Raw genomic sequence first — 18,973 nt, 5'->3', positions numbered from 1 at the left:
GCTCTAATGAAAGAAGCCCTGAAATGTGCTATAACCAGGCACCTGGTAGTGCTGTACCCATTTGTCCATATTGAAGGAACATGCGAGCTTTTAATTGTTCATGGCAAAGGGAGGTTTTTAATGACTTCAATTAACAGAGAGAGAAGAACTCCAGTTAGCTCTTGCTATACAAAAGAGTGTCCACAATGTCATTAAAACAAGATTTACAAGTGTCATAACTCTCAGCAGCATAGTCAACAATACAGCCAATCATTACAACTGAGCACCAAAGGAGAAGAGGGGGAACATCACACCACTGAGGAACGGGAGGAAAAGAAAGGAGTACGGTGTGGAGGGAAGGTGCAGAGGAAAAAAGAAAAGTCATTTTTTCTTTTCAGTCTAAATTGATTTTATTCTACAAAATGCTACTCAGTTAAAATTGTAAAAGCAAAACCATTTTAATACGTTCTTTCTTCCATAGCAGCAAGCTTTTTCTAACAAGCTTTTTGTTTTAGTGCAAATACTGTAGGCCTGTAATTCAGTAAAATAACAAGAACAGAAAAGAGACAACACCGGAGAGGATGCCTCAGAGCTGAGGTTCTTCAGGACTGCAAGAATGATATCAAGCTCATGACAAGCAAAGAAGGGTCTCAGTTCAGCAGTCACATTTAAGAACCTCCTTGGCAGAAACTATTTCACCGCAGGAAAAAAAAAAAAAAAAAAAAAAGAAAAAGAGAAACCATGATCTCAAACTTTCGAGGAAAAAAATAAAGATAATGGTGCCCCCAAACCTTCAATAATCCTCATGGTCACCTATTAATCACCAAGGCTTGATTCCACTTCTGACATCCACTTTGCAGCAGCAACATGCCACTGATGCTTTCAGTAGAGAGTGGAATTCCCAGGAGAGTGGAATCAGAATCAGGCCCTTTCTGTATCTGAGGATCTTAAAGTAGACTTTAGTGACACTAGTAACTTATCGCTCTAATAAAGATGCACTATCCCTTATTGATGTTACTTTGAACTACACAGTATATCAAGATATATACAACAGTTTATCCTCTCACTGAGCAAAAACAATTGGATACCTATTTTCTACACATTTTAATATGGTTTTAATATCAAGTAACCACAAACAAGAAAGTGGAATAACCCTTTAATCATACAGGATAGGAGGGGAACAATTAAGTAAAACAGGATGGGATTTTATTATTATCTTGTATTCTGAGATTCGTCCTCAACTCCACCTACTGTTCACAGAGGAATGATAATGCATCTTTAGAAACATATCTCTTTTTACATTTTATACAGACAACAACAAAACCCAGAATCTTTTAAAGAATTGAAAAAATTATTAGCCTAAAAAAAAGAAGATTGGAGTATTTTAATGCTTTCTTTATTATACCAAAGTCTTGAACAGAAAAAAAAGATGTAAACATGATAAATAAATAAGAAATAAAATGCAGATTGTTCCCCCCACCTCTTAAAATGTTTGACTTGGCCTTCCTAATGAAAATGCACTTGCAAGTGTCATAATAAGATTTCTTACATTTCAGAAGTCTGTTTCAGAACAAAAAAAAAAAAAACAAAACCAAAACAACAACAACAAGAAAAAAAAAAAAAAAACAACAACCAAACACCAGGAATGTGAGCTGGGAGGATGTTAAATTAATGGCGGGCAGATCTGCTGGAGCAGGCACAAGACGGCTGCCTGCCAATAAATAATAAGATACCAGGGAGGAGGGGGGTGTCTTAGGTTTGTTTTCATTATGTTTTTTCTTTTCATTTAGGATGAAGGCCAGGTGGATCCTACATACAGTAAGCAGCAAAATTAAAGGTTCAGATGAACTAAATAGATCATTTAAATAATAATTATAAAAACACAACAGAGAGCTGCTGTCCCCAGCATGTTGGTCCCAAATCCCATCACACCACAAACAGTTTGAGACTTACCCAGTCTCCACACCTACGAGAAAGGAATGGATGAAGGCAATGCCACAACTGGGAAAGGGGAAGGAGGAAGGAGGGCAAAACCGGAATGGCAAACATCACCTGGAAGCTGAATATTTCCTTCAATGCAGCTGCTACTGCTCCTCCCAGTTTGGTATTGATTACTTTAAAGTGTTATTAGAGGCTTCGTTGGGCAAGTCACTAGGGGGTTGACCCAATACCAGCTGAAACTCCCTGGGCCTTTTTCTATTAACTTCAGCAACTCTTGGTCAGACACTAGTTATAACAGCTCCCACATCCCCATTACATGCAGAACCATGGAGACACTACATTTCGGAATCAGGAGGGAAGGTACTCATGGAAAACATAATTTTGGGGATGGGGAAGAGAGTCAGTTCCCAAAAAGCACACCAGTAAACCCAAAAAGAAGAATGCAGGGCCAGACCAAAACAGCAGCAGAACTCAAGTTGTACCTGTCTGCCAGAAACTAAACAACATTAAGGCTGATCCACAAAACAAAGGAAGGCAGGAGACCAGCGATCCCAACAGACATCCTCTGAGACATTTGAGGGATAAAACGGGCAGGCACAAGGTATTTAGGGCTTTTTCCAGATAGTGGAAGATAAACCTTTCTTTCTGGGCAGTTTCGCGTGGCTCCCATCAGTATCACAGGACAGGAAAGGGGACCATCCTGTCCTGTCTCCGAGAAGGTCCATGACAAGGCAGCAGGCAGTGGGCAAGGGCCAACTGCAGCTCCTTTTGGCAATGATTCAGTGAGCAAAAGCAAAGGTCGGTTTTTGTTGTTCCACTAGGACTTAGGCTTCCTCGGGTGTGAGGAGGCACCTGACTTCCTGAAACCCCTAGCAGGAAAGCTCCTGATCTCCTGTGAGACTGTGATCCTGGTCAGCTGGCCCTAAAAGTAGCTGCATCACTTTAGGATTCACCACTTGTCAAGGTTGCATTCTGCTCAAAAAATGGGTGGATATGACATGCAGAGGCATTTTATTGAACAGTTTTAGACTCTTAATCCAGACTGGCCCAAACAAGCATTTGGCAAAATGGACTAAGTCAGAGAAGCAGCAGTTTCACCTAAAGTGATATCATCTACATAAAACCCTATGAAAACAGGATCCTCTCGACTAACTGCGAGAAGTTTAAGGTCTGCTTTATTAAAAAGGAAGTTTTGATGTTCATGCAAGGACAAGAGAACTCCTTTCTACTGTGTAAGCTCAATTTGAAACCTCTAGCACTGGCATAATGATGGAAGTTTTTATGAAATTTGGAAAAAAAAAAAAAAAAGCCTGAATCACAATCGGCTTTATGAAGAAAAAAGATCACACATATCTTTCTATTTCTGGCAGGTTTGGTAAATACCTGGGCTTAAAAAATTACAGTAATAATAAAAAGCAAAGCCTACCTTTAGAGCCAAAGTAGTGTCCCTCTGAAATGATTCAAGGAATGAGCAGTGGCCAGGGTTTGAGGGAAGCCAGCCCTGCTGAGTAAAGCTCTGGTTCCGCAAGACTGAACCCTATTCATTCCCAGTGGAGCTGGTGCGGACCGCAGCAGTTTAGCATCTCACAGGACTGGCCCTATAATTGCATATTGCATTTCTCCAGGTCCAGCCTGATCAAGAAATACCCTGGTTTCAGTTGAGTAAAAAAAAAAAAAAAAAATATAGAAGAACAAGAAAATCTCACACCAAAATAAATAGCTGCCACCACAGCTTCAACAGGCAGGACCAAAGAGCTATCCCCTAAGCAGCTTAGCTGGCAAGCTGGGCAATCCTAGTGTGCACATGGTCATGTTTTGTCAGTGCCTTGACATCAACAGGAGTTGAGTTTGGCTCCAAGTGGGAACAGGTTACACACATTGCTGTCTTCAGTAGTGAACATCAGTGCTGGAGAGCTTGTGCCCTCTGTGAGCACTTAGTAGTAGCAGCCAAGCCCGCAGGTTAGAGAAGACAAGGACCCAGGGCTAGGGGAAGGGCCCTCTGATTTGTTTTTTGTCTTCAGGCCAATCAACCCCAACAAAACCAGACCAATTACAATGAAGAAAAAAACAAAACAAAACAAAAAACAAAAACAGAGGCCAAAGACCGAGGTGCAAATCATGGTAATCGACCTTCCTCTACTGTCAATTTGTCATCCATAACCAGAGGTTATCAGAAGCCTTGTTCTACTTCAAACAGGTCGTCACTTCAACCACGCCATTCCTGCCTGCTCAGGAGCACCTTGCTGCCTGTGTTGCGCTGGAGGTTGGACCGCTACCTTCCCCCCAACCTCAGAAACTCTGAGCAAACAACACCCACTAGTATCAACTGGTGGATGCACGCTGGTTTTGTTTCCCAACAACGAAAAAGTCAGCAAAGGTACAGCCAGCTAGTTTCACCCTCTTATCCACTGCCAGTCTCCATCATAGATTTATAGGCACATGGTGCCACTGCGGTTTTCGGTAGCATGTTCTGCAAATATGGCCAAGGGGAGGGCAGGATTTACTAACAGGAAGAGATCAGCCTCTGAGTCAGGAGTGCTGATGGGGAGGAGGATGCAATACTCCCTAGACAGCGGGCAGCCCAGGAAAAGTAAACAACAAGCAGCAGATTTGATATCCACCAACCACCATAAAACCCTGCCAAAGACCACTGGTAAGCGCCAGCCCAGCAGCTTTTCTGATGCTATTTTGGCCCTGAGATGCTAACTTGTTTTTTGAGGAGCCCAGAGGGATAAATATATCTATATTTTAAAAAAGAAAGGCTTCCGCATCAGCCTCCTGTTGTCTTTGTTTGCTGTCTCTGTGCCCCAGGCCACAGTTACGAGCTCTGCCCTTGCTGCTGAGCCCTCGGACTCCTCTTGGTCCCCACTCTCCCGGACCTCCCAGCAATCCCCCTCCTGCCTGGGCAAACCTTCCATGTTTCCTGCAGCCTGTCCCAAGAGGAAAGATCCTAACAAGCCTTTAGAGTTCAGAGCAACTGGATGAAATGTCATGGGATTGACAACATTGGAAATGATAAGCGCAGAGAGACAGAGAGGGAAAGAGAGAATTTGTAAGATCAACTAACCAGAATGATCTAAGCACAGAGCACAACCGATCAGATCAATTCACAAAGGAAAGGGACGACTAGCAACTGTCTGCAGCTCGCCTTCAGTCCTGGCCAGGAGTGCTCCTGAAGTCCAGTATGGCCATGAAGAGGTTTCCATAGGCAGTCCCTACCGAGGGGACATCACCCTCTCCAAACAGTCCTGGCACGTCAGTCCCACCCTTGCCATTTTCCTGCCTTCAGGGAGCTGGCGTTGGTCCTCACTCTCCTTCCTGGAGCTGCAGCACTTCCCCATCCTTGTTCTTGCTGCCCTTGTGCTTGAACGATCCTGTGCCTGTCTCTAATCCCATGGAGGGGGGCTCCCCCCACGGTGCTGGGGGGCAATGTAACACACTGGCAAAATGGGGGGGCGCAGCGGGATTACAACGCCAGCAAGGTGGGAGAGTTCAAGGAATCCGAGGACTGGTCACCGCTGCTGCTGCTCCTCCGGTGAGCTTTGGAGCAGGACTCGGAGGGGGAGAGAGGAGACTCCTGATCCAAAACGTTGGGGTAGGTGAACACCAAGTTGGAGGAGCCAGGAGTGATGGCTGGTGTTGAGGTCACCACGATGGGGGTGTTGAGTGCCTCCTCCCCATAAAAACCTCCAGCAATGCTGATGGGCTTAATGACAGACCTCTGGGCTTTGTCAAGGACCAAAGAGGAAGACGGGATCTCTTCCTCCACAGGCTCCTGCTTCACCACCACCGCTCCGCTTGCTCCAGTCCGAACGCTCTGGAGGCTGCTGGATGGTGGGCTCCGACGTTCCTCAGGGCTGATTTTGCACACAGGGCTGTGAGCCACCAGCATAAACTCCAGCTTCTCCTTCTCCTTCTGGAGCTCAGCGATCTCCTTTTGCAGCACTGACTTCTCCTCCTCCAGCACTTCAGTTTCCTGCAGACAAAAGCGGAATAAGTAAATATCAGAGGCTCTGGCACCGCACCTCACCTGGACCATGGCCATCAAGTCCAGTTCCCATCTGGCAGAGACAGATACACCCCAGACTCTTCATGAGCCAAGCAGGCACCAGGTCACTGCCAGCTGAGCATCTTGCATTTCATTTGTCTACCGGTAGGCTATTCCCAAACTTCACCAACATAAGGGTTACAGTCTTCTCACAAGCTCGCCCTAATTCTCTCATAGCCAGCTTCTACCACTCTTGTCTTGGCCTGTAACTCACTCTTCTCCCTTGCTGTCTGCCTGATGGATACTGAGCAAAGAGGACTCAGATCTCCCATCATTTTTTGTGTTAGGTACGTCACATTCTTTTCACTTAGACAGAGGTAGTATACAGCAATCTCCAAACTGTTTCCATATTCTTTCTGTGGTGCATATTCCAGATTAGGTCTGACACTTGCTTGACTCTTGCACAAAGTACTAACACTTTCACCTCCACTGGATCATCCCTTAATGCATCCCAGGATTAATACATTCACCTTTCCCACGGTCACATCACGCTGATGGCTCATAGTCAATCTGTGAGCAATTAGTACCTTCCTGTGTGAGGAGCTCACCATTTCACAAAGAACTCACCCTGAGTCCTTCAGGATATGCCCTCCCACTTTGCACTCCAGTCACTTTAGTCATGACGGTCCTTAAGTTCTTCTTATAGGATGCCCTGCCTCCCCTACACGGACAATACCTCCCGAATTTGAGTCAGCAGCACGTTTCACTGGTGTGCTTTCACTGCTGCTGCTGCAGTTGTTAATAAGATCAACAAACAAAACCAGCCCCAGGCTGGTTTTTGAGCAGGAGCACTGGAGCCTTCCCTCCAGCCTCTTTCAACACGGCCCATCCTTGCCTCCTCTTCAGCCAGTCAGATACCCCCACCAAAGAAAAGTTAGCCTAAAGGATGTAGCTTTGAAGGGTACACATAGCATCTGCCTCGTTTTCTGCTGCTTGCAGATGATCCTACTGTCTTCAGTGCTTTTGTCCTTAAAGCCTGCCTTTGAGGCACACAGCATCTTTATTTCCACTTATGGATAGAGACCAGAGGTAGGGAGACTCATGCCAGTTGGGGCGCTAGAAAGGAAGAGAGCTCCTCGGACATTCTGGGCAGGCAGCAAGAGGAATTTAGGCTCCTGAGCTCCAGGCCCAAGCCCTCACCCCCACTGATGTTGAAGCAATGCCACTGGGCAGCCTTGGAAGGGGAAGGCAGCGTGTGTTTTGTAGCATCTTCCTCAAACACGCTAGCGGAGGGAGAGCAATGCCCTCCGAGCTGGTCCAAAGGGCAGGCGACAAGGAAGGAGAAATGTATGCAGAGCACGTACCGCCTGGAGTTTCTCTGTTAGCTCTCGACGCCTGTTACGACACTTAGCAGCTGCCAGCTTGTTCCTCTCTCTCCGGATCCTTCGCTTCTCTTCTTCCTCGGGCGACAGCTGTGGGCAAGTGCCAAGAAAACCCACAATCAGATCTGAGCAAGGCATTCCTTGAAGTTTGTGAGGATTTAACCGCAACGCAAAGGAAAAAGGCCTGATCCAGCAGGATGCTGAGCACTCCCCCTCTTCACTGATGTCAGCAGAAGATGAAAGTGCACAGTATCTCTGCCTGCACCGGGTCTTAGCAGAACTGCGAGGAGAAGACGGAGTGGGGAGCAGGGGTAAGATTGTGTAAGAGGACAGTGAATCTGCACCAAGGCCAAACAGATAAAAGATGCTCTGATTGTTTCACAACTTGGGTGGTACATTAAGCAAAACCAGAGCACGATGTTGTAAGTCCCTCTTTCTTGAAAGAAAATATCTGCTGCTTCCCACACAAAAATAGTTGTTAGCTTGAAGGTCAGGGATGGGAGGGGGAGACAGGGAAATCAGCAGAGCTCCCATGAAGTCCGTGAAGCAACAATGATTTATACCACCCAAAAATCTGACCTCAGATTTTTGAGCACTCTGTGAGATAACACACTGTGCTTCTTGCATCAGCAGGCAAGGCTCCAGCGATATCAAGGGCTTCCTGAGGCCAGCTGACATCCTCACTGATGTAAATCAGGAGCAATTCCATAGAAACCCATCGAGCGACACTCTTGCGAAACCAGGGGAAGCGAACAGGAGCCCACAAGATCTGGTCAAGTCAGGCCTAGCTTTTGGGGTTAAAGACGAGGTTTTTACAAATCCCAGCAGCGGCAGGTCGTCTTGCACCACTGCCAAGGCCGGGCAGCCAGTCCAGCAGTGCGTGAAGAGGGCCAGCATGGCCCAGCTCGCTGCCGCGGCACACGGCATGCAGGAGCTGGCGCAGAGACCGCCGCGGGGATGCGGGGCACGCGCTCGGCCATGCATCCTTCTCCGCTACGGACCGGCCTCGTGCCCTGCACTTCAGCCTCACCGGGCTGGCGTGTGCTGCAGGGGCTTTGGCCCAGTGACTGCAAACAAAAGTGAAACGAGCACCCTGCAGAGCACGTGTCGGGTCTCACGTAGTGCCAGTGGAGAATGGAAAGAAAAACCTTTTCGTAAAAGCTTTCAGTTTTAATATCTTCAGGCGCTGTCAAAAATCGCAAACAAGACATTCAACTTTCTACTATCTTTTCTCTTTAGTGTTAGTTTAACCTCATCCAGGTTTGTTTTGGTTTGCTTTATTTCCTTAATTTCGATCTCTGCAGTTTCGGGGAGTTTACTTCAGCGTCTGGGCATTCCCCTCACTCAGTTCTGCTTTTTTACCAAGATCTAGTCCGTCCCTGCAATTCCACCTGCGTGCAGCGCAAGCCCCCAGATGCACACCGAGCAACGCAAGCACTTCTAGGACTTCAGGACAGAGGTTTTTGGCCCGAGAGCTTTTCCAGCAGCGGATCACAGCGCTCTGTCTCGGGGTGGGGGACACCTCTGCCCTGCTGGGCAGCAGCCAGTGGGGCTTTGGCACATTCCCCCCAGTAAGGAGCCCCTGCAGGCACCGCTCTCCCCGCTACAGCTCTGCCTGCTCGCTTTCCAGCCCGTATGTGTGTGGGGTAAAAATGTATTTGCACACAAGCATCTGCAGTACAGCAAAGCGTTAACTGTGCACACAGATTCTGTGCTGACTTGGGGCCTCTGCACACAGTTTCCAAGAGCCCTTTCATGCTTTAGAAGCACAGACCTCATTGAAATATGCTGGGACCGAAACTTCTCCTCCCAGGGCGTTCAGTCATTTTAAAACTCTCCGTCTCTGAGGCTACGCTTTGCAAAAAAAATCTCATAAATGGGGCTGAAGCCCCTAATCTGGACGTGCTTAACATGATACCGGGTCTAGAAAGGAATATTCTGTCAGCGGTGGCTGGATTTGTCTGAAAGCGGTTGGATTTGGCACTCTTCGTGCCCCCGCTGTACGCGTTATCTGTAGCTTGTCCAAGCCCAATACGTGCATTCGCTGGCAGAAACGTTCATCCAAACAGGCTCTTTTCATAAAGCATTACCCAATGTCTTCCAAAAAGGCACTCCGATGTGGTGTTCAAAGCACCAACAGCGGAAACCTGAGCCAAAGAGCCAGGGTAAAGCGCCCGGGTACTGCCTTAGCACGTGTCTAATCAAAAGGACTTGGCTTTGAATGACCCACAATGAACGGCTTGCAAACAAGCCACAGGCCAGGAATTGCTTGGCAGGCATCCTTCAGCAAATAACTCCGAACAACAAATAAAGCGGAGAATATGGTGATCTCTTCACGGCCAATTTGTGAACACAGAGGCAGCATTTGTCAAACAAATTAGTTGTTGCTAATTATTCCGCCGGTTCTCGTGAGAGCTTCCTCGGCTTTGGACACCAGCCCTGCACGCAGGGAACCGGGAGGTAGCACCGGCCGGTCAAAAGGGCTGGCACGCACCCGAACCACCAGGCTGCCCCATCCTTCCTCCCAAAAAGGGGTCTTGGGTGTGCACAGAAGGTGCAGCTCGCTCTGGACAAGTGACTTTAAACCCTTCCCTGCCTCTTAAACCAGACAGCAAGTCCACACAAAATAATCGGGCTGTGAATCAAAACAGACGATGTGGAAGTAAAAGTAGGGCTGGGGAGTCTTATTAGAAACAGACCTCATGCAACAGCGTGTGCTGGTGTACTGAGGGTGTGCAGTGCATCTATTACACTGCTCTGCAGCGACCCACACAACTGCTGCTTGGGAACAATTCAGGGAGATCTACGTTATTCAGATTTTGTTGGTTTTTTTTTAAAGAAATCAGCCTAGCACTGTGGATAGCTATTCACCAGACAGCCCTGGAGAAGCCTGTTTCTCACTAAGAAGAGATCTGACAGGGCTGAAAGGGTTTCCAGAAGGGAAGAGGCCTGCATCTAGTCCACTGCCCTGCCCCAAAACAGGATCTAGATTTCCAGCTTGATGATCCTATCAGGAGGCTGAGCACAGGGCAGCAGAGGTACAAGCCACCCCGCCCCAGCTATGAGAATGCCACTGGGTTGAGAGCAGAAAAAAAAATCTCTGCTTATGGGACCCCCAGCTCACTGCTGTAAAGAGATTGAGTGACTGCATGTTTGTAGTGGGAAGGTGGATTTAGAACCCAGACATCCAGAAGACTCTTGCTACTAGAGTTGAGGTGCTCTAGGGAAGCTGTTCCTCCCTACACGATGCTGGGTGGTGCTGGTGGTATCACCCACAAGTGAGACTGGAGCAGCACTAGCTGCCACAGAGCAGATATAAAACACCAGCTGAGGTAATTTAGGTGTCAGATTCGTAAAGGACCTATGTAAAGACTCCTCTGCTTGCTCAGAGGTTTCCTCCTGCCTAGAGTGGCAGAGAGACTCAAATTGAAACCCAGGGCTCCGCTTCAGAGTTTCACCTGCTTTTGAAACCGAACCGCAACGCGGCCCCATGGTGCAAAGCGTTTGATGGAGACTGGGCAAGTCTCGGTGTAAGAGGGGAAGCAGCAATAAAACCACCCCCTGGCTCACACCCTACGTCACCCTGAGAAACCCCAGCACCTGTACAGTGCGGGGGAAGGACCTCAGTGCTCGCCCGTGGGGCCAGGAGATACCGAGAGAGCGCAGAAGGGGAACCTCTGTGCGCCTGTTTTTGAGGCACCCGCAGCTGCTCTCCTCGCTGTGGTTACCTGCTCATCTCTTCGTCTCCGGCCCACTGTGGTCCCGATGGTTTTGATGACACCAGGTCGCTGAAGGGCCGTGTGTCCGGCCACTGAAGACAGCGGGGGCAGCGGATGGCTGTAGGGATGCGAGCGAGAGTAAGGGCTTGACATGGAGGTGATGACGGTGGGCTGGACCATCCACTGCAGGTCTTGGCTGGTTGTGATGGCGTTGATCGTAGGGATGAAAGCACTGCCTGATCCTGGCATATCTACTCGAAATTTCTAAGGAGGGAAGGCAGGGGAGAAAAGGAGAGAGAGAGAGAGAGAGAGAGAGAGAGAGAGAGAAGAGACAAAACCGTCAATGAAAGCAGAACACAAGTGGTTACTCAGAAACCAGCTTGGCCCTCAGAAGCAGCACCAGTGAGGATCAAAGCAGCACCTGAAGCAAAGGCACTGGCTGCCAGTGCCTCTGTAGCATCCCAGGCTGCCCCCACCCAGCACAGCCCCCCCCAAAGAAGATGCTGGGCTCAGACACTTCCCCTCCCGAGCAGCCCTGCCCTCTCCCAGCCCCCTTCCTCTTTCCCCCCACACCTCCCCAGCATCCCCTATGCCAGCCTCTCCTTTCCGGGCAGGGGCAGTGTCCTCACCACCACTGCCTCCTGTCTGTGCCCACTGCTCCTTCCGGCTGGGAGCGAAAGGGGAATTAAGGAGTTTCTAGAAAAACACTTCTCTGCCAGTCCAAAGAAAAGGAAGAGAAACTTCAGTTCTGAAATGCCGTTACCAAGCAGAGCAAAGCCTTCTTCTACCAAAGGATTCCCCTGAAATTTGGGCTCGGTCCACACAGGGTTTGGTACGGCAAGAACGGCAGCTTGCTTCTCGTTCAGTGGTTCTGCACTCGCCGTGCACACAGGGCGAGAAACCCGGCCCCGGGATGGTTACGTGCGAGGATATGTATTTTAATAGCAGCCTATAAAATAGGTCTCAGGATTCAGATCGGACAAGTTCCCTGCAGCTCTCTGCACTGTCTAGACAAAACAAGGCAGCAGTAAAACCAAGGCAGCAGGTAATGATCTCCTCCAAAATACATGTACACCTTGTTTCAGACAGAGGTAAATCCATCTGGATAATATGCTGGCACTAAACTGCAAGGAAAACAATCGCTCGTCCCCGGAGGGGGAAGCACGGGAGAAAGAATGCTTTTGTCTATGCTGAGCTTCTTCAGGAGGCTTTCAATGGTTAGACTTGGGTTTACAGACAGACATGCCTTGCTTCAGCAATCACTGTGCAAAGGACGGGGCTTACAGGACCAGCAGCTGTCACTACCACTGATTTGGAAGACTTGACAGAATCCAGCAAAAAAAAATGCACATTCTTGGGTCAACAAACTAGCTTCCCAGAGAAGCGAGAGCCCTTGCATCAGCCTGACCTCAGCTCAGGTAAGCGTCCCAGATAAGGGACAGCACTTCGATACAGATTTCCTTTTCAGGGTGTGCCTAGTCAAGCACCTTAAGCGCTTTGTTAAACCAAGGCTACTGCCGATAGTATTTCACATTCTGATAGCTACAGCATGTCAGGCCAGTATTAGCCATCAGAAATCCAGTCCTGCCAACGCCTGGAGGCCAGGAGATCCAGTCTGAAGACTGACAAATGCCAGCTTACAGCTTTGGACAGCTCAAAATCTAGCAAGAAAGGAGGAGAGAAGGAAGAAGCGAATCAAGTTAAGCAGGTGGGGGAATTACACAGACAGCATGACACTGGCACCAAGACCTTGGCAAACGCCCCAGAAGAACCTCAGAGGTTCACCTGGAGCTCGAGTCCAACACAGCCTCGGCATAGCCCACATTTCGGAGCGCATGCCATCTTTGTGACCTCTCCCAATTAACTGCAGAAGCCCAAAGCTGCAAGCTGTCAACAACTACAGAGGAATTTACAGGCACAAATCCCCTTCTTTGCTCTGCCCGGTGCAGGCTGTGCCCGCGTGGCACAGAAGAGGATGCCTTAGTGCCTCCATAACCATAACACAAAGGCACCCTAACCTTGCAGAAGGGAGGAAGTGAGAAACTAGTTGAACTACAAGTGCTGAAGTCAAGGGATGCAAGTTCTGCTTCCAGCTCCACAAGTGGCTTCTACCATGACCTTTACCTACTTGCGCCACCATCCCTCCTGTACCCACAAAGCAGAGAAGAAACAGTCCTGTCTTCTTCGCAGGGACACTGGAAAGATGCAGCTGCAAAACGTTCAGAGATCTTTTGGCGCTTTGCTATGCAAAGACACCGCTTGCATTCCAGAGCAAATGACCTTTGCAGCGGTGCCAGCGCCTCCTTACTGCCGCCTCTGACACCCAACAACGACCTGCTAAAAATTCCTATCAGAGGTCGGGAGAGTCAGGTCCACCACCAAACCAGCCTCATAAGATTCAAGTGTCTGACACAAAGATCCAGCTCCAAGTTATCAACAAAATGACTACTCCACCGGCCATCACTCCTGTGTTCAACCTAGAGCCCTTCTCTGACGCTAACAGAGGTCTCCTGGACAGCAAAGAGGAGCTCTCAGTTCAGTCACATCCCTCGGCAGCCCCACAGCGCATGCTTGCTTGCAGACCCAGGGGAAGAGACCAGTCGGACTGCAGTCCCTGTCTGTGTCACGCTCCATCTCTATCACCAGCTTCCTTTCTAATCCCTCACAATATCTTAAAAAAATTCCTCCAAACCTCTATTCTGCATTTTCCAAAGAGTATTTTTCCCGGATAACTAATTAAGGGACACGCTGCTGTGACACGCTGAGTCTTCAGACACAGGGTGCTCAGGCTGCCGCTGGGTTTTACAAGCATTGCTTCCCGACTGGTCAGGCTTTCCCCACAGACCTCGCTTTCCCTGCTAGGACACATCACTGGAGCAGCTTTGCCGTACCGATACGCTGCTGGGCCTCCCGTACTCTGCCTGGTGGGAGTCAGCTCTCGCCCCTGGAATGCTACTGGTTTCGGTGTCAGGCCCCAAATTCCCTGCCACCTCCCTTGCGCAGCCGCTTTGAACACTGGCCTCCTCACTTTGGAGGTGCAGACCTTTCCCCAAACTGCTGCCCCAGCTTTGCTCCCCTCGTTCCTCCTCCCTTCAGAGAGCTTTGGTCCCCCTGCCAGCAGCACCTGCCCTCACCCACCTCCCCATTTCTCCTCTTTCCACACCCGCCTCCTGCCAATTCCTCACCCAGGACATCCGCAGCTCTCCTCTCCTGACCCGGGAGAGGCTCCTGGAGGCATCTCCCTGCCAGCTCTTGGTTTTCCTTATCTACAAGGAATTCACAGCGCTACAGAAAAGATGTGGCGATAGCCAGATTGCAGGGCTACACACGCAGCACGCACTCAGCCACGAAGCCACCGCTCTCTTCCTGACCCAAGCAACACACAGACGAAGGTATCATTAAAAAAACCCAACAACTAAACAGCAAACAGAAGGAGTCCTGTTATTATGAGTGCCAAGAACTGAGGTCAGTCTCTGCCCTGCCTTAAAAATACAGCGTTGGATGGGAGCCTCCCCCGATCCATAGTCAAGGGAGTCTCCAGCGAGTCCTGCCACGGGCAGGGACAGGCTGCGTAAGCAGGTCACAACTTCGGCGCACAGGCAGCACAGGAACATCTCAGGCTTTGGCTCCGTGGTTCTCTTCTCCATCTTAACAAGGAGTTTCTATGCAGCACCCTATTGTATCTCTGCTCCCCTCCAGATCTTTACTTATATCTGTAACTGCACATGCTGAGCAGCACCAGAAAGAGGTCTAGAATTGGGGAGAATGGCCACAGGAAAAAAAAAAAAACAAACCACCAGACTTAACAACAAAACCACCAAAAACCCACCCAGAGGATCTTTAACAACTGCTCAGTTATCAAATACAGGGTGTACAGGATATATCCTATAATAAATACAGGGCCCCTGACAGCTCTCCCATGTAGAACATCTCCTCGAAGGAAAACTGGGCACAGCGCTGGGATATTAGAGGGGAAAGTCGACCAGTCTGCAGGAGTACACAAACTCTTCCCATTAAAGTCTATGTTTACCACATGGCAAGTCAGCGATTAGGAAAATAGCATGACACGCAACTTAAAAGAAAAAAATGTTCCAGTGCTGCGTTGTATGGGAAAAATAATTAAAAAGCATCAAAGTTTTGGCTCAGAGACACAGTTTCCACTTAAACATGTGACCGATGCATCTTTTCTTGCTTTGGGGAAAAAAAAAAAAAAAAGACACACTAAAGAAAAAAATTTCTACAGTGCTTATTTTCTGTAGCGATAAAACTCTGCAGATCTCCATAGACCAGAATCAGCAGAACAGCCTGACTGCTAGGGTAAAGGCAACGCTTACATTTGATCCTAATCTACAACATCTGTAAGGATCAAGGGAAAGACAAAGCGCAAGGCCTTGAGAAATCTCCCGGATTCTTAAAGAAAACATTTATGTTCTCACTAAGCCTTCGTCCTGCTCAAAGCCCCGTTTCAGATAGTAACCCTAGAAACTGGGCTCTGGCCCCCGTATCAACCACTACACGCACCAGCTGCCTGGGGAAGACGTGCAGCCCCAGAAAATAAAGAGGGGAAAACCCAGCGATGGGTCAGACCTCGATAGCTCAAGCATTAAGCGGTGACAGAGTTTCACAACCTCCTGCAGCAAGTGCTTGAATCCAGCGCAGCTGCTGATTCAGAGGAGGAAAGGGAAAGCGAGGTATTTACAGCTCGCCGAGCGTTTCCAGCTTCTCAACTCCCCCTTCCCGCTTCCCCACCTTGTCCCGGCATTTACTGCGAAGCAGGGAATAATAAGCTGGAGCCGAGCTACAGTCCCTGGAAATCTCGGTTTGCAGCCCGCAGAGGGCACCAGCGAGATGCGTTTGGAGCCGGCGGGGAGCGGCGGCGAGTCATTTCTGGTAAAACTTCTTTAATGTGAGGAATGTCACGGGCTGGTACGGTTGGCAAAGTTTAAGACTAGACTTTTTTTTTTTTCCCTCCTTTTTTTTTTTTTTTTTTTAATGATCCTATGACTTCTTGATGCGAAGACAGCAATGTCCTCACGCTGCCAGTTCGCTCATACAAGCCACACAAGAAATAATAATATTGTAAGAAGTTGGAGGGGGGGGGGGAGCCTAAGTCTGAAAAAGAAAAAAGAGTGAGGCTGGGCCAGCTGATGTAAACAAGTTATGAAATAACCCAGGTTTGTATAACTGCCCCGATTGTGTAATGCCTTCCCCAGAAGTGGTGGATTTAGTCCATTCGGAGACGTTTTCTTAGGAAAATAAAATAAAAAAAAATACAAAACTAAAAAAAAAAAAAAAGCAGCCCCAGACCACCCTACAAGGCTTTTAGGTCCGTGGATTCGCGCCGCATCCACAGGAAATATCTCCCATTCCTCAAGCGCCGCCCGGCAGCCGGAGCTTGCGGCGGGGCGCAGGGCGGGCGGCGAGGGGAGCGCTCCGGCGGCTCCCCGGGAAAACCCCGCTCGGGAAAGAGCCATCCCCGGCCGGACAGCGGGCAGAGCAGAGCGGCACGCCGCCGGTCCGCGGGTCTCCCCGGTGAGAAAGGCGAAAAATAGCGTCACCGCCACGGAGCCAAAGTTTGGGGAGGGGTGTGGGGGGGAAGCGGAGAGACCGCTTTAGGCGCTTGAAAAAGCTGGAGGCCACTTCAAGCCACCTTTTGCGTGTTTTAAGGTGGCTGCAATAGCGCCTTGAAAGGAACTCGGGCGGCACCTCCCGAAGTGCCGGGGCGGACGCCCAGGCTGCTGCGAGCGAGCCCAGGGCAGTGCCGGGGTAGGGCCGGTGAGCGGGGGGACGGAGAAGCTCCCGACGAGAACAAAAGCAGGGAGGAGAAAGCGTCCGATGTGCCCCTGTATTCGCGCTACCGGCCTCGGAGAGGAGCTTGCCCGGAGGAGCCCCGTTTGATGACCGAGCTGGCCCCGGCCCGCCGCTGCGGCGGGTCCCCGGGCACCAGGCGGGTTGTCCCCAGCGACCCCCCGCTCTCCCTGCGGCCGGGCCGGCGGAGGCAGCCCGCCGGGTCCTCCCCCAGCGCTCGGGGCAGGCCACCGCCTCCCACGACCCCCCCCCCCCCCCGGCCCCGACCGGAGGGGAGCTGGGCTCTGCGTCCCGCCCGGAAGGGTCGCGGTACTCGCTCCGGGGATGGAGCGGGGCGGGGAGGGGGGGGGAAGCGGCGGCGGCGCCCCGCCGGGAGCGACGGGACGGGCCGGCGGCTGCGGGCAGCCCCGGCACCGCCTGCGCCCCCGCGGCCGGCGCCGCTCGGCGGAGGAAGCGGCGCTCCCCGGGCGTGGCGGTGAACTCCCGTGCCGGGAGCGCTCGGAGAGAGCGGGGGGGGGGCGTAAAAGAGGGGCAGCGCCCGGGTCTACCTGCTGGGCTGCGCCGCTGGAGTAGGTCTCGGGATGTCCCGGGGAGCCGCTGCTGCCTCTGGAGGAGGTGTCGAAGTTCCCGGGGTAGTCCTGGTACATGGTCCGAGGTCGGGCCGGGGGAGCCGCGTCCCCGCCTTCCCGCACCGACACCCGCCGCTCCCTCGCCGTCTCCCCGCCCCCTTCTCCCTCCCGACCTCTTCGGCTCTTGCCTTTCGCCTCCCAACGCTCGCCCGCGGAAAGGAAAAGACAAATAAAAAAGCCAACCGAACCAAAAAGGCTTTGGAGGGAGAAGGAGAAAAAAGGGATGGGGGGGAAAAAAAAAAAAAAAAAAAAAGAGAGAAAAAAAGAAAAATAAAATAATAAGAGAGGCTCAAGCGGCAGCGCAGCGCGGACGGGACGGGAAGGCTCGGAGCGGTGCCTGCGCCCGCCGATGTCCTCTCTCCGCGCTGCCCGGCAAGACTCGCCCCGCCGGCGGAGCAGCCCCGGCCCCGGGGGCTGCAGGCGGAGCGGTTCTCCTCCGCCCCCCCCCCCCCCCCCCCCTCCTCCTCCTCCCCACCACCCACCCACCCCTTTTCCCGTCGCGGCGTGACTCAACCGGCTCTTACACCCCCCACCCCCCCACCCCCCCCTCCCCAAACTCCCTCCCTCCGGTACCGCGGCCGGCAGCTCCGCGCACCCGCCGTGACTCAGAGCAATGGCATCGCCCCGGCCCCACTCGCTTATTATCCGCCCGCCGCCGCACCATGTGCACTCGCACACGTCAAACCCGCGGCGCACCGGCCCCACCTTGCCAACGCGGAGCCTCCCACCTGCCGCCGCTGCGGGGGGGGGCGGGATGTACCAACCCTCCGCCCGCCGCACCGCCCCCCCCCCTTCCCCCCCCCCCTCGCCGCTTCGCCCGCCCCGCCCGGACCCGCGCAGAGCGCGGGTCCGGGCGGGGCGGGCGAAGCGGCGAGGGGGGGGGGGGGGAAGGGGGGGGGGGCGGTGTATTCCCGTCAGGCCCCGCCTCCCCCCCCCCGCCCCACTTGGTCGCGTCCGTTGTCGCACGTACGTTGCCAAAAATGGTCATTTGCGTCGCACGACGCGAGCGCGGGTTTCCTTGCCGCGGATGACGCGCTGCGAGAGGGATTCCCTGGCTCCGCCGCCGGGATTTAAAGGGGCAGGCGCACCGCTGGGAAAAGGGCGGGGGGAAGGAGGGGAGGGGGGGGGGGGGGGGGGGATATGGGGTGAGGGGTGGGTTTAGGGGACGGGGCGACGAGCTTTACCCCGCCGCGGTGGCACAGGCGGGGGGGGGGGGGGTGTTTGGCAGAGGGGGTGAACCCAGCCCTGTGTCACACACACACCCCCCACACCCCCCCCGCGGGAGGGGGGCTGGCACCGGCGGTGCCCCCGGGGCGCGGTCCGTGTCCTCACGGCGTCGGGAAGACCGAGTGTCGGGCTCGGCTGGGCCTCACAGCAGGGTCAGCCTGGGTTTGTCTGGATGGATTGATTTTTATTGTTATTTATTATTTTTTTAAAAAAATTTATTTTATTTGTATTTCTTATTTTCTATTTTATTTTATTTTATTTTTATTTTTTATTTTTATTTAATTTTCTTTTTATTTATTA

General features: G+C 51.4%; 1 protein-coding gene across 1 annotated transcript; it reads right to left on the bottom strand.

The window, feature by feature from the left end:
• Positions 1 to 5,386: 5,386 nt before the first annotated feature.
• On the bottom strand, positions 5,387 to 17,464 carry FOSL2 (FOS like 2, AP-1 transcription factor subunit). Its single transcript, XM_086460745.1, has 4 exons — positions 17,366 to 17,464; positions 11,019 to 11,273; positions 7,273 to 7,380; positions 5,387 to 5,896 (listed from the first exon to the last, which is right to left on the bottom strand). Exons 1-4 carry the CDS (start codon positions 17,462 to 17,464, stop codon positions 5,387 to 5,389), a joined length of 972 nt encoding a protein of 323 aa, XP_086316871.1.
• Positions 17,465 to 18,973: the final 1,509 nt, after the last annotated feature.

Source organism: Leptosomus discolor, chromosome 2 (genome assembly GCF_034619465.1).
Source record: "Leptosomus discolor isolate bLepDis1 chromosome 2, bLepDis1.hap2, whole genome shotgun sequence".
In the NCBI taxonomy this organism is placed as follows: Eukaryota; Metazoa; Chordata; class Aves; order Leptosomiformes; family Leptosomidae; genus Leptosomus; species Leptosomus discolor.
This window is presented reverse-complemented; position numbering and strand designations above follow the sequence as displayed.

Bases quoted from the DNA above. Each gene is read 5' to 3' on its own strand.
- FOSL2 (XM_086460745.1), bottom strand. From the start codon at position 17,464: ATGTACCAGGACTACCCCGGGAACTTCGACACCTCCTCCAGAGGCAGC. The intron at 11,274-17,365 runs GTAGACCCGGGC...TTCCCTCCTTAG, and splicing joins CCAGCGGCGCAGCCCAGCAG to AAATTTCGAGTAGATATGCC. The intron at 7,381-11,018 runs GTAACCACAGCG...ACTTGCCCACAG, and splicing joins GGAGACGAAGAGATGAGCAG to CTGTCGCCCGAGGAAGAAGA.